Raw genomic sequence first — 15,000 nt, 5'->3', positions numbered from 1 at the left:
CTACTAGATACGCTACTGTACTTGGTATCATTCAGTATAGTACCGAATATGATTCATTAGTATCGCGGTACTATACCAATACCGGTATACTGTACAACCCTATTACCAGCGCATGCATATTTTGCTTTATTGTGGGAACTGAAATGCAAACCCAAATAAGTAACCACACAATTAAATACAACCCCCGAAAAAAACACACCCCACATCTTATGAAATTCGCAAGCAACTTTAGAAAAAAAAAAAAATTTGGTACTTTTATATCCCATTGATACTACCAGTTATGGGTTTACAGAAAAATAAACTGTGCCACATTAAGATACCTTTATTAAGTCAGCCGGATCAAACACTTAGCGGGCAAACAAGCAGCACTCAGTCGGACTGAGTCGGACTACCTCCAAGTAATGTTGTAAATTTCCACGCCAACAAAGCAAGTATGCCTGATAAAAAACAAAACAATGGAAAGTAAAGCACAGCTCCAATTATTGTAAAATGCGCTAGCTTGATGCTAATTTACAAAGACATGCTACAGATTAGCATTAGTGATTTTACATGGCGATTTTCACACCTCCAAATATGAGAACACAAAGTACAACTGTGATACACGTTAAAATCAAACAGCTGGTGTGTAATAAGTACAACACCTACAGTATAAATACATTGTTGGGCGCAACACAATAGACTCCGCTTAATGGCAAAGACTACTTTCTGACTTGTTGCAAGTTTCCACACCAACAAAGCAGGTATGCCTGATAAAAAACAATGGAAAGTAAAGCACAGCTCCACTATTCTTTTAAAATGCGCTAGCTTGAAGCTAATTTACATCGAATTTGCCAAAGACATGCTACTGATTAGCATTAGTTATTTCACATGGCGATTTTCACACCTCCAAACATGAGAACACAAAGTACAACTGTGATACACGTTACAATCAAACAGCTGGTGTGTAATAAGTACAACACTTACAGTATAAATACTTTGTCGGGCGCAACAAAATAATAGATTCAGCTTAATGGCAAAGACTACTTTCAGACTAGGATGCAAAGTCTACTATATGATACTTGCAAGTAAGACCCAGAAGTGTAAGAAATCAAGATACAACAACAATTATGTAAATGAGAAATATGGCAAACCGGTACTTTTCAAACAGAGTATAGTACCGTATTTGAGTCATTAGGACCGCCATACTATACTAGTACCGGTATACCGTACAACCCTATTAACAAGCTAAAATGACAAAAAGCTGCTGTTCTCTGTACGTACTGCTTTGTCAGCACGTGCACACACAGAAATCCCTTTGGGTGCCCTCAAAACGATCAGAAATCACGAAAATCATTAACTTCAGCTACCATATTAGCACAAATAAACATTTAACAAAGTAAAATTCACTTAAATTAACACCGGCAAAGGAAAAGGGCAAACCGACAGAGGGAGAAGGACTTGTAGGGTACGTATGTGTGCGTTTGGAAGAGGCGCCGCTGAATGAGAGGTAATAAGTCCCATCAAAATGCCACAAAAACAGCTTTTGCACCCAATTATTATCAGCTCACTGTTGAATAAAAATGTGATTTATTATTACTAAACAAATCAACATATATTAACACATGAACACAAACAGAAGTACCAAGAATTGGTACCGTTAGTATTGATTCCCAGGAACTGGTAATTGGCACCGTATCGATTCAAATGTAAAAGGTACCCTTAAACCAGTAAAAGGTTCCCTGTTGTCCTTCCAGCAGTCTGCCTTTGTTCCTCATGACGAGCTTTGCGTCTCGTTACATTCCGGTAAGACTCAACAGCTAATAGTCTCACACCATACACTCTTGAATTTAGTCACACTCCATTCTGTAGTTTAGTTATATTGTTTGGGTATTATATATATATTGCAAATATATATAATAAATACATAGAGCTAGTATTCCCCCTTGTGGTCTGTGCCGTTTACTCCCCCCAGACACATAACATCACTTTCGCTGACAATTCAACCAACGAGGGGGGGAAAAAAATGTACTCACTGCTTCGTGGCTCTTGTCCCTGGCATCATACACAGTCAGCTTGACGACTGTCTCCGGGGCGGCGGGACCGTCGGAAGGGAAGGTCACCCCCGATAGAAAGCACGGGTCTTTGTTTGCCTGCGGGACAACGAGAAAGGGACAAGACAGAAAATGGGGTGAGATGCAGGTCGCCCGGAGCAGCGCCCTGCTACAACACACACGCTAACGAGGAGGCAGGCAGCCAAAACGGAGACTGTGGGCCAGGACGATGGCGTCTTGGCCCGACTGCCGGGATCAGTCTCTTGTCCTGCCGCTGCTGCAACAGGACAGATAGAGACTTTACAGGGAGACTCGCCGGGGACGGCTCTAAGTGAGACCGCAGGGAAACACGTGTTGACAGGTAAATTGGACCAAAACATCCCCATCTCCCAGTGTTAAACACACCAGAGGGCCAACACTCTCCCGTACGACCGCAGGGCTGATTTATGACCCCCACAACCAAAGCCCACTTTTACAATGCTGTGGAGAGTGTGGATTTAAACTAGAAAAGCACTGCAGTGCCAGCACTGGACACACAAAAAAAAGACCTGCTGAGAGAGATTGTGTCTTGAGAGGCAGCCATTGTGACAAACTACATACTGTACATGTATGATATACTGTACATATATGATATACAGTACATATATACTGGATGGACGCAAAGACAGAAAAGAATATCTCTGCCAAAAAGCCAAACTTTGTGCAAATATCTTGACAAATAAGAGACTTATTATACAAGCAAAGAGCAGGCAGCAGCTCACACATTCTCATACTTTCTGTAACAACGTAACATGCCTGATTAGCACTCCAACAAGTCAACAACATCCACAAAGCTCACCTTTGTGCATTCACACACAGTAAAAAACGTTTGGTGGACAAAATGAGACAAAGGAGTGGAAGATGTTACATGTAAACAAACTGTTGCGTCACAGTCCACACTATGGTGAGTTCAAGAACTGCTGACATTAGTAGGACAAAACGATGTTCACCATCAGTGAAGCATACACACAAACATATTAAACGGTGGGCTTTCTAACAATTGGGAAGGTTTGTGTCATGTTTGTCCTCAAACAAAAAACATACTAAAACAAAAAAAAATATGTTCCCCCCCATCTTTTTCCATTTTCAATACTTTTTTAAAAATACTCCAGGGAGCCACTAGGGCGGCACCAAAGAGCTGCATGCGACTCGAGATCCACGGGTTGCTGACCCCCGAATTATATGATTTACCTGAGAAGCTGGACAGGACAAAAAAATATTTAAAAAAAATAAAAAATAAAAAAAATACAATTTATTTTAAAAATAATAAAAAAAATAAAAAATACAATTTATTTCAAAAATAATAAAAAATTAAAAAAATAAAATTTATTTTAAAAATAATAAAAAATTCAAAAAATAAAATTTATTTTAAAAATAATAAAAAATTTAAAAAATAAAATTTATTTTAAAAATAATAATAAATTTAAAAAATAAAATTTATTTTTAAAAAAACTACTCTGTATTGGTGTTAAAAAAAATACCAAAAAAAAACATATTGGTTTGAATGAACCAACATACATGAAACAACACAATTGTGCACCTTTGTGGCCACATTTGCAGAGGAAATAAATGTAAGTCGGAAGTGAAGGGGCTTTTCCAGTCATTTGAGGCTTGTTTATAGCCACTTAGGGTCTATTTGACTAATTCAAAGCACTTTGTGTTTACACCGAGGGCTTCCTCTTCCTTAACTGGGCGTCTCCAGCCTTGGCGGCCCCTCTGGGAGCGTTTGAGGACACGCCGGGACGTGCTAATGAGTCCCAAACAGACAGACTGGCACACAAGTCCAATCAAAGTCTGGCCACAAACATCAATGTAAAAAAAAAAAAAAAAAAGAAAAAAAAGAGTGAGCCAATAAAGTAGAGATTTCGGCAGGTCAATAAAAGAGCAGGTAGAATAGGTAAAAAAAACTAAAACACACACAAGTCGTGCTTGACTTTGAAAGGCTAAAACATTTGAGTGCTGTTCAAGAGTACGACATCGTAAATTAACTGCAGTTTGACATTGATGTCGACATTTGCATTCATTCCTCCAATCCCTAACGGATGCTTTGAGAGATGTTCAAACATTTGTAGTGGAGTGATTAGCGCCACGTTTTAATGGCTTCATCAATGAGAGCGAAAGCCGCAATAAAAATCCCTCGTATAGTTTTTTTTACCTGCTGCCTCATTCCAACAACAACAATCATACTGCTTACACCCAGACAACTTAGGACCATATATTGATACGTATATATATTGATACATATATTGATACAAAACTAGACAATAGTCAATGTTACTGATTCCAGCAGGTGGTTTTCATTGAGGGCCACATGGCTGCCATCAGAGGGCCGCTTGTAACAGTGAATTATGTAGGAATTTGCCTCTGGGTTTCATTATTAATTATATAAATAGTTTTAAGTAGACTGTCCATTTTACAGTGAAAACTTTACATTTACAAAATGTTACTGTAAAATATTGTGTTTATTTGTTGTTGTTTTTTTACAACATTTTACGGTAAATGGAAAAACAGTACCACTGTTTTTTTTTGGGAGGGATACAAAAAAAGCTGGCAGTTTAGTTGCCAGAATTTTTGTGTTAAATTGACATTGGTTTTTACAACATTATATTGTTCATGGAAAAACAGTACGAGTTATTTTCTTATTCTGCCAGTTTTTCTACCAAAAAAACAAATATGCCGTCTTTCCATTTACAGTAATACACCGTTAAAAACTACAATTGTAGATTTTACAGTCAAAAACTGGCAGCTTAGTCAACAGAATTTTAACGCAAAAAACAGTAGGTTTTTTTAAAATTTAAAATAGAATAATGGAATAGAATATATAGAAGAGAGTTAAAAAAATATATTTTAGGGGAAAAACATGATAAAAAAGGTAACTGATATTTATACAGTGTTTTTATGGAAAACAATTGTTAATGCTACCATAAAATATATGGAATAATGTGACATGTAAAAAAATGTATTTAAAAAAATGTGTTTAAAAAAAAATAAAATAAAAGAGTTAAAATAATATTTTAAGGGAAAAAACATGATAAAAAAGTAACTGATATTCATAGTGTTTTTATGTAAAACATTTTTTAATGCTACCATAAAATATATGGAATAATGTGACATGTAAAAAAAATAATTTAAATAAATATATATTTTCACAAAAAAAATAGAAGACAGTTAAAATATTTTAAGGGGGAAAACATGAGATAAAATAGGTAACTGATATTTATACAGTGTTTTTATGTAAAACAATTGTTAATGCTACCATAAACTATATGGACTAATGTGACATGTAAAAAGTTGTATTTAAAAAAACATGTTTAAAAAAATAAAATAAAAATAGAATAGAGTTAAAATAATATTTTAAGGAAAAAAACTTGAGATAAAAAAGTAACTGATATCTATTCGGTGTTTTTATGTAAAACATGTTTTAATGCTGCCATAAAAAAAAGAGAATGCGACATGTTAAAAAATGTATTTAAAAAAAAAAAAAAGTGTTGTTTAAAAAAAAAAAAAAAAAAAAAAGAGTTAAAATAATATTTTAAGGGAAAAACATGAGATAAAAAAGGTAACTAATATTTATACAGTGTTTTTATGTAAAACAATTTTTAATGCTACCATAAAATATATGGAATAATTTGACATGTAAAAAAATTTATTTAAAAAAACATGTTTAAAAAAAATTATAAAAGTTAAAATAATATTTTAAGGGAAAAAACATGATAAAAAAAGTAACTGATATTTATACAGTGTTTTTATGTAAAATATGTTTTAATGATACCATAAAATACATAGAATAATGCGACATGTAAAAAAAACATTTAAAAATATATATATTTTTACAAAAAAAATAGAGTTAAAATAATATTTTAAGGGGGAAAACATGAGATAAAATAGGTAACTGATATTTATACAGTGTTTTTATGTAAAACAATTTTTAATGCTACCATAAACTATATGGAATAATGTGACATGTAAAAAATTGTATTTAAAAAAACATGTTTAAAAAAAATAAAAATAAATAGAATAGAGTTAAAATAATATTTTAAGGAAAAAAACTTGATAAAAAAGTAACTGATATTTATGCGGTGTTTTTATGTAAAACATTTTTTAATGCTACCATAAAAAAAAAGAATAATGCAACATGTTAAAAAATGTATTTAAAAAAAAAAAAAAAAAAAGTGTTGTTTTAAAGAAAAAATAAAAGAGAGTTAAAATAATATTTTATGGGAAAAACATGAGATAAAAAAGGTAACTAATATTTATACAGTGTTTTTATGTAAAACAATTTTTAATGCTACCATAAAATACATGGAATAATGCGACATGTAAAAAAAAACATTTAAAAATATATATATTTTTACAAAAAAAAAAGAGTTAAAATAATATTTTAAGGGGGAAAACATGAGATAAAATAGGTAACTGATATATATATACAGTGTTTTTATGTAAAACAATTTTTAATGCTACAATAAACTATATGGAATAATGCGACATGTAAACAATTGTATTTAAAAAAACATGTTTAAAAAAATAAAAATAAAAATAGAATAGAGTTAAAATAATATTTTAAGGGAAAAAAACTTGAGATAAAAAGTAACTGATATTTATGCGGTGTTTTTATGTAAAAAAATTTTTTAATGCTACCATAAAATATATGGAATAATGTGACATGTAAAAAAATGCATTTAAAAAAAACGTGTTTAAAAAAAAATAAAAAATAGTTAAAATAATATTTTAAGGGAAAAAACATGATAAAAAACTGATATTCATACAGTGTTTTTATGTAAAACATTTTAATGCTACCATAAAATATATGGAATAATACGACATGTAAAAAAATGTATTTAAAAAAACGTGTTTAAAAATAAATAAATAAATAAATAAAAGAGTTAAAATAATATTTTAAGGGAAAAAACATGATAAAAAAGTAACTGATATTTATAATGTTTTTATGTAAAACATTTTTTAATGCTACCATAAAATATATGGAATAATGTGGCATGTAAAAAAATAATTTAAATAAACATATATTTTCACAAAAAAAATAGAAGACAGTTAAAATAATATTTTAAGGGGGAAAACATGAGATAAAATAGGTAACTGATATTTATACAGTGTTTTTATGTAAAACAATTGTTAATGCTACCATAAACTATATGGAATAATGTGACATGTAAAAAGTTGTATTTAAAAAAACATGTTTAAAAAATTAAAATTAAAATAGAATAGAGTTAAAATAATATTTTAAGGAAAAAAACTTGAGATAAAAAAGTAACTGATATCTATTCGGTGTTTTTATGTAAAACATTTTTTAATGCTGCCATTAAAAAAAAGAGAATGTGACATGTTAAAAAATGTATTTAAAAAAAAAAAGAAGTGTTGTTTCAAAAAAAAAAAAGAGTTAAAATAATATTTTAAGGGAAAAACATGAGATAAAAAAGGTAACTAATATTTATACAGTGTTTTTATGTAAAACAATTTTTAATGCTACCATAAAATATATGGAATAATGTGACATGTAAAAGAATTTATTTAAAAAAACATATTTAAAAAAAATTATAAAATAGTTAAAATAATATTTTAAGGGAAAAAACATGATAAAAAAAAGTAACTGATATTTATACAGTGTTTTTATGTAAAACATTTTTTAATGCTACTATAAAATACATGGAATAATGCGACATGTAAAAAAAACATTTAAAAATATATATATTTTTACAAAAAAAATAGAGTTAAAATAATATTTTAAGGGGGAAAACATGAGATAAAATAGGTAACTGATATATATATACAGTGTTTTTATGTAAAACAATTTTTAATGCTACAATAAACTATATGGAATAATGCGACATGTAAACAATTGTATTTAAAAAAACATGTTTAAAAAAAAATAAAAAATAGAATAGAGTTAAAATAATATTTTAAGAAAAAAAACTCGAGATAAAAAGTAACTGATATTTATTCGGTGTTTTTATGTAAAACATTTTTTAATGCCACCATAAAAAAAAATAATGCGACATGTTAAAAAATGTATTTAAAAAACAAAACAAAAGTGTTGTTTTAAAGAAAAAATAAGAGTTAAAATAATATTTTAAGGGAAAAACATGATAAAAAAAAGGTAACTGATATTTATACAGTGTTTTTATGTAAAACAATTTTTAATGCTAACATAAAATATATGGAATAATGTGACATGTAAAAAATGTATTTAAGAAAACGTGTTTAAAAAATAAAAATAGTTAAAATAATATTTTAAGGGAAGAAACATGATAAAAAACTGATATTTATACAGTGTTTTTATGTAAAACATTTTTAATGCTACCATAAAATATATGGAATAATGCGACATGTAAAAAAATGTATTTAAAAAATAAAAAATAAATAAAGATTTAAAATAATATTTTAAGGGAAAAACATGAGATAAAAAAGGTAACTGATATTTATACAGTGTTTTTATGTATAACAATTTTTAATGCTACCATAAACTATATGGAATAATGTGACATGTAAAAAAATGTATTTAAAAAAAAACGTGTTTAAAAAAATAAATAAATGAGTTAAAATAATATTTTAAGGGAAAAAACATGAGATAAAAAATGTAATTGTTATTTAAACAGTGTTTTTATGTAAACTTATTTTTAATATGCCATATGGAATAATGTGACATGTAAATTTTTTTATTTAAAAATATAAGAGAGTTAAAATAATATTTTAAGGGAAAAAAACATGATAAAATAACTTCTTTTTTTTGCATAAAAATACATTGACCAGAGACAAGCTGCAACTAAATGTAGGATGTTTCTGTTATGAATTTAAAAAAAAAACATTGTATATATATTTCATTATACAATATTTTAATCTTGCATTATCCCAACATTTCATCATAAAAATCTGAATTTCTTGCTTGTTCTTATATTATTGAGCGAATGTGATCGGAGTAGTTCTCACAGAGGCAAAGACAAAATAAAACACTTTTGCATGTTGCTCAGCCCACTAATTGCTCCAAAATCTGCATCTCATGATGGCCAAGGTGCAATAAGAACTTTCTCATTCTCTACAATCACATCAACTGTCTGGTTTGTTTGCAGGGAACTTTGCTACAAAAAAATGTATACTAATTATGTTCAGCAGCAAAAAGACACATTATACACATACATGCATACACACACACACACACACACAAACACACACACAGGCTGGCAGCGTGAATAGGTCTCATTGAAGCTTACCAGCATGTTTGGCAGCCTATGCAGTGTGTGGATCTTCTGATGAGCTGAGATGAGCTCAAGTGCTAAGCCCGACTGCATTGACACACACACTAACACACACTAACACACACACACAAGCCAACAGAGTGGTGAACACACACTTGCAGTCCTCTCTCCTCCGGGTTTTTTTTTGGCCATTTAAGGTCGCAAACATCAGCGGAACGGCCAATTTGGGCCATTTAGGAGGGCGTGTGTTTGTTTGCTGTGATTACGACACACACACACACACAACACACACACACACACACACACACACACACACACACACACACACACACACACACACACACACACACACACACACACACACACACACACACACACACACACACACACACACACACACACACACACACACACACACACACACACACACACACACACACACACACACACACACACACACACACACACACAAGTGCTGTGTGAGACTCGCTGGTCTGGGCTTGAACTGAAACACATTAAAGGGGTTTTATCATTTTGCCTGATAGGAATAACATACTACTGAGTACACTAAAACATGGGTGCCCATTACGTGGATGGCGGAGGGTGTGTCAGTCCATGGCCAGCCAGGCATGAAAAAAATACACCTCACAAGACGTCACTTGATTGACATTCACGGCACCCGAGGGTCTGCTGAGATGACGCTGGCTGCTGCCAGAGCATTATTAAGAAAAAACGACCGACAGGAAGGCGAGAAACACTTTTTTAAATTTAATTTCAACAGACTCTCGCGCCGTGCCTGCAGTCAAAACTGTAAAGGCCGACTGCACAGTTCCTGTCTTCACAACAGTTTGGTACCGATAACGGTACCAAAGTGTATTTCGATACTTTGATACTTTTCTAAATAAAAGGGGATCACAAAAAATGGCATTATCGGCTTTATTTTAACAAAAAAACCTTAGGGTACATTATACATATGTTTATTATTGCAAGTTTGTCCTTAAATAAAATAGTGAACATACTAGACAACTTGTCGTTTAGTAGTAAGTAAACAAACAAAGGCTCCTAATTAGTCTGCTGACGTATGCAGTAACATATTGTGTCATCTATCTACCTATTATTTTGCCAACATTATAAAGGACAAGCTGTAAAAATGGATTATTAATCCACTTGTTCATTTACTGTTAATATCTGCTTATTTTCTGTTTCAACATGTTCTATCTACACTTCTGTTAAAATGTCCCGATACCAATATTTTAGTACCGGAACCTAAATGTATTTCGATACGTTTCGGAACTTTTCTAAATAAAGGGCACCACAAAAAATGGCATTATTGGCTTTATTTTAACAAAAAAATCTTAGGGTACATTATACATATGTTTATTATTGCAAGTTTGTCCTTAAATAAAATAGTGAACATACTAGACAACTTGTCTTTTAGTAGTAAGTAAACAAACAAAGGCTCCTAATTAGTCTGCTGACGTATGCAGGAATATATTGTGTCATTTATCTACCTATTATTTTGCCAACATTATAAAGGACAAGCTGTAAAAATGCTGCGATGAGGTGGCGACTTGTCCAGGGTGTACCCCGCCTTCCGCCCGATTGTAGCTGAGATAGGCTCCAGCGCCCCCCGCGACCCCGAAGGGAATAAGCGGTAGAAAATGGATGGATGGAAGCTGTAAAAATGGATTATTAATCTACTTGTTCATTTACTGTTAATATCTGCTTATTTTCTGTTTCAACATGTTCTATCTACACTTCTGTTAAAATGTCCCGATACCAATATTTTAGTACCGGAACCTAAATGTATTTCGATACTTTGATACTTTTCTAATTAAAGGGGCACCACAAAAAATGGCATTATTGGCTTTATTTTAACAAAATAATCATAGGGTACATTAAGCATATGTTTATTATTGCAAGTTTGTCCTTAAATAAAATAGTGAACATACTAGACAACTTGTCTTTTAGTAGTAAGTAAACAAACAAATGCTCCTAATTAGTCTGCTGATGTATGCAGTAACATATTGTGTCATTTATCTACCTATTATTTTGCCAACATTATAAAGGACAAGCTGTAAAAATTGATTATTAATCCACTTGTTCATTTACTGTTAATATCTGCTTATTTTCTGTTTCAACATGTTCTATCTACACTTCTGTTAAAATGTCCCGATACCAATATTTTAGTACCGGAACCTAAATGTATTTCGATACGTTTCGGTACTTTTCTAAATAAAGGGGCACCACAAAAAATGGCATTATTGGCTTTATTTTAACAAAAAAATCTTAGGGTACATGAAACATATGTTTATTATTGCAAGTTTGTCCTTAAATAAAATAGTGAACATACTAGACAACTTGTCTTTTAGTAGTAAGTAAACAAACAAAGGCTCCTAATTAGTCTGCTGACGTATGCAGTAACATATTGTCATTTATTTACCTGTTATTTTTTCTACATTATAAAGGACAAACTGTAAACATTTATTATTAATCTACTTATTCTTCTGTTGTTTGATACTTTACATTAGTTTTGGATCATACCACAAATTTAGGTATCGATCCGATACCAAGTAGTAACAGGATCACACATTGGTCATAATTTAAGTTCTAATGTGTCCAGGGACGTATTTTCTGAGTTCATGAATATAACATTAATAAAAAAAAGATTTTGTGACGATAAATAATATTGATGTAATCGTAGTAGTATCGACTAGGTACAATCTTGTACTTGGTATCATTACAGTGGATGTCAGGTGTAGATCCACCCATGGCATTTACAGCTATTGTATCCTCCTACAGTGTGTAGTGTAGCATGTTTAGCTATTCCTCGTCCTGCAGTGATAATGATACTTGTAAGAAACTTGCTTTGGAGACAAGGATTGATTGATTATTCGAAACTTGTATTAATAGATTGCACAGTACAGTACATATTCCGTACATTTGACTACTAAATGGTAACACCCCAATAAGTTTTTCAACTTGTTTAAGTCCACGTTAATTGTTGATTAGTGATTTAGAAGTAGCTAAAACGCAGCCGATTGTGGATGGACGTTAGCCGCTAACTAGCTAGCCATGTCTTAAAGCACCTCTTCCTGAGGGCGTTTCAGTGTTAAATTCACCTTTATATTTACTTTTTAAGCCAAAATGCGTCCTTTCTCTTTTCTGTCTACACACTGTGTCTGCTTGTAAGTACTCTGTGATTGTGCGCTGCCGAACATGCTCCTCTGCTCGTAAAACCAGCAATGTCACGACGAACCGGTACTTTTCAAACAGAGTATAGTACCGTTTTTGACTCATTAGTACCGCGATACTATACTAGTACCGATTTACCGTACAACCCTACTACAATGCGTAAAGAACTGTGCCATTTATGATAAATGTATGCACTTTGATGCAGCGAAACAGCGATGGACGGAAACACATCCGAAGAAGAGCACCTGTTGTGTTTCATCATTGATCTTCAAAATAAAAGCTTCAAATTACACAGGGATACACGTGCAGCTTTCATTTTACGCTGATGGCAGCTGTTGAGAGCAGACATCCTGGGAATGTGAGGGGCAGACACACACACACACACACACACACACACACACACACACACACACACACACACACACACACACACACACACACACACACACACACACACACACACACACACACACACACACACACACACACACACACACACACACACACACACACACACACACACACACAAAGAGGCACTTGGCCTGTCTTCAACTACACGCACACACCTTCCCTGATGGCCATGCATGTTAATAAAGATAGCTTTCTAATGGCAGTGTTGTTTTCATCGGAATACTAATTGTCGGGCCATCAATCCTCGCTGCATGCCAGGAAAATACACCCTCATATTGGGGGAAAAATATGAGGGTGGGGGAAAAAAAAAGGATTTATTAACAGAACTGCTCTTGTTCCTGCTACAAATGTTCCCTGCACTGCAAAAAGTCAGTGTTCAAAAACAAGAAAACAAATACAAAAATGAGGGGTATTTTTTTTTAACTAAGCAAAATTATCTGCCAATAGAACAAGAAAATGTGGCTTGTCAAGACTTTCCAAAACAAGTAAAATTAGCTAACGTCAATGAACCAAAAAAAAAAGCTTAAAATAAGTATATTCTCACTAATAACAAGTGCACTTTTCTTGGTAGAAAAAAAAAAAAGAGCCCTTTTTGCTCAATATGTTGAAAAATATTAGGGATGTCCGATAAATGCGTTAAAATGTAATATCGGAAATTATTGGTATCGGTTTTTTTATTATCTGTATCGTGTTTTTTATTTTTTATTTTTTATTAAATCAACATAAAAAACACAAGATACACTTACAATTAGTGCACCAACCCAAAAAACCTCCCTCCCCCATTTCTTTCTGTTATCAATATTCTGGTTCCTACATTATACATCAATATATATCAATACAGTCTGCAAGGGATACAGTCCGTAAGCACACATGATTGTGCGTGCTGCTGCTCCACTAATAGTACTAACCTTTAACAGTTCATTTTACTCATTTTCATTAATTACTAGTTTCTATGTAACCGTTTTTATATTGTTTTACTTTCTTTTTTATTCAAGAAAATGTTTTTAATTTAGTTGTCTTATTTTATTATTTTTTTTAAAAAGTACCTTATCTTCACCATACCTGGTTGTCCAAATTAGGCATAATAATGTGTTAATTCCACGACTGCATATATCGGTTGATATCGGTATCGGTTGATATCGGTATCGGTAATTAAAGGGTTGGACAATATCGGAATATCGGATATCGGCAAAAAGCCATTATCGGACATCCCTAAAAAATATTCTTAATTTAAGTAAATGCTAGTGCCATTATCTTGACATAATGATATGCGCTCGGCATTACATTTCTTGAAACCAGCAAACTTATACTAAAAACTAATTTATTGTTCTTAATAGAAAGACAACAAGGCAAGCGCTTGTTACTCTCGGGGTCTCCTAGCCGCTCAGGCAAATCATATGGCCAAAAAATGCATTTTTCCATGGATAACATGACATCATCACGCCAAGTGCGTGCTCTTTCAGCCAATTAGTGCGCATATATACAGCCCGGGTGAGGGAGTACTGTAGAAAGCTGACAGGAACAGGAACACGCTTAGGAAACTACTCCTAAAAACATGGCAATACTTCTATCGCTACTCTGTATTACATATAAAAACCAGGACAGTGAAGCCAGGCAAGTCAAGGTCGAGTCTGAGGTCGTATGGTTCAAAATGTGGGCGGAGATTTAAAAAAAAAAAAAAAAAAGGCCAATTCAAAAAGCGCCGTCATGCCAGACATCAACTTTTTCTTTGGCTTTCATTGTGATATTTGCTCTCAAAGGAGGATCGGGAAAAGATGTTAGGACAAGAAGAAGGCAGTGAAAATGTGACGACTATACACTTATTAGTAGGGATGTCCGATAATATTGGCCTGCCGATATTATCGGCCGATAAATGCGTTAAAATGTAATATCGGAAATTATCGGTATCGGTTTTTTTTATTATCTGTATCGGTTTTTATTATTTTTTTATTATTAAATCAACATAAAAAACACAAGATATACTTACAATTAGTGCACCAACCCAAAAAACCTCCCTCCCCCATTTCTTTCTGTTATTAATATTCTGGTTCCTACATTATATATCAATATATATCAATACAGTCTGCAAGGGATACAGTCCGTAAGCACACATGATT

The 15,000-nt window shown here is 32.4% G+C and overlaps 1 protein-coding gene across 1 annotated transcript in view; it reads right to left on the bottom strand.

The window, feature by feature from the left end:
- The window catches only part of LOC133639875 (type II inositol 3,4-bisphosphate 4-phosphatase-like), a 219,577-nt gene that overhangs the window by 146,508 nt on the left and 58,069 nt on the right, over nucleotides 1-15,000 (bottom strand). The window contains exon 4 of the mRNA XM_062033539.1: nucleotides 2,013-2,129. Within this exon, the coding sequence (XP_061889523.1) occupies nucleotides 2,013-2,129 (117 nt within the window). The remainder of the gene's footprint in view (nucleotides 1-2,012; nucleotides 2,130-15,000) is intronic.

This window comes from Entelurus aequoreus, linkage group LG22 (genome assembly GCF_033978785.1).
Source record: "Entelurus aequoreus isolate RoL-2023_Sb linkage group LG22, RoL_Eaeq_v1.1, whole genome shotgun sequence".
Taxonomy (NCBI): Eukaryota; Metazoa; Chordata; class Actinopteri; order Syngnathiformes; family Syngnathidae; genus Entelurus; species Entelurus aequoreus.
Note: the sequence above shows the minus strand (reverse complement) of the source record. Positions and strands in the feature narration are given on the sequence as shown.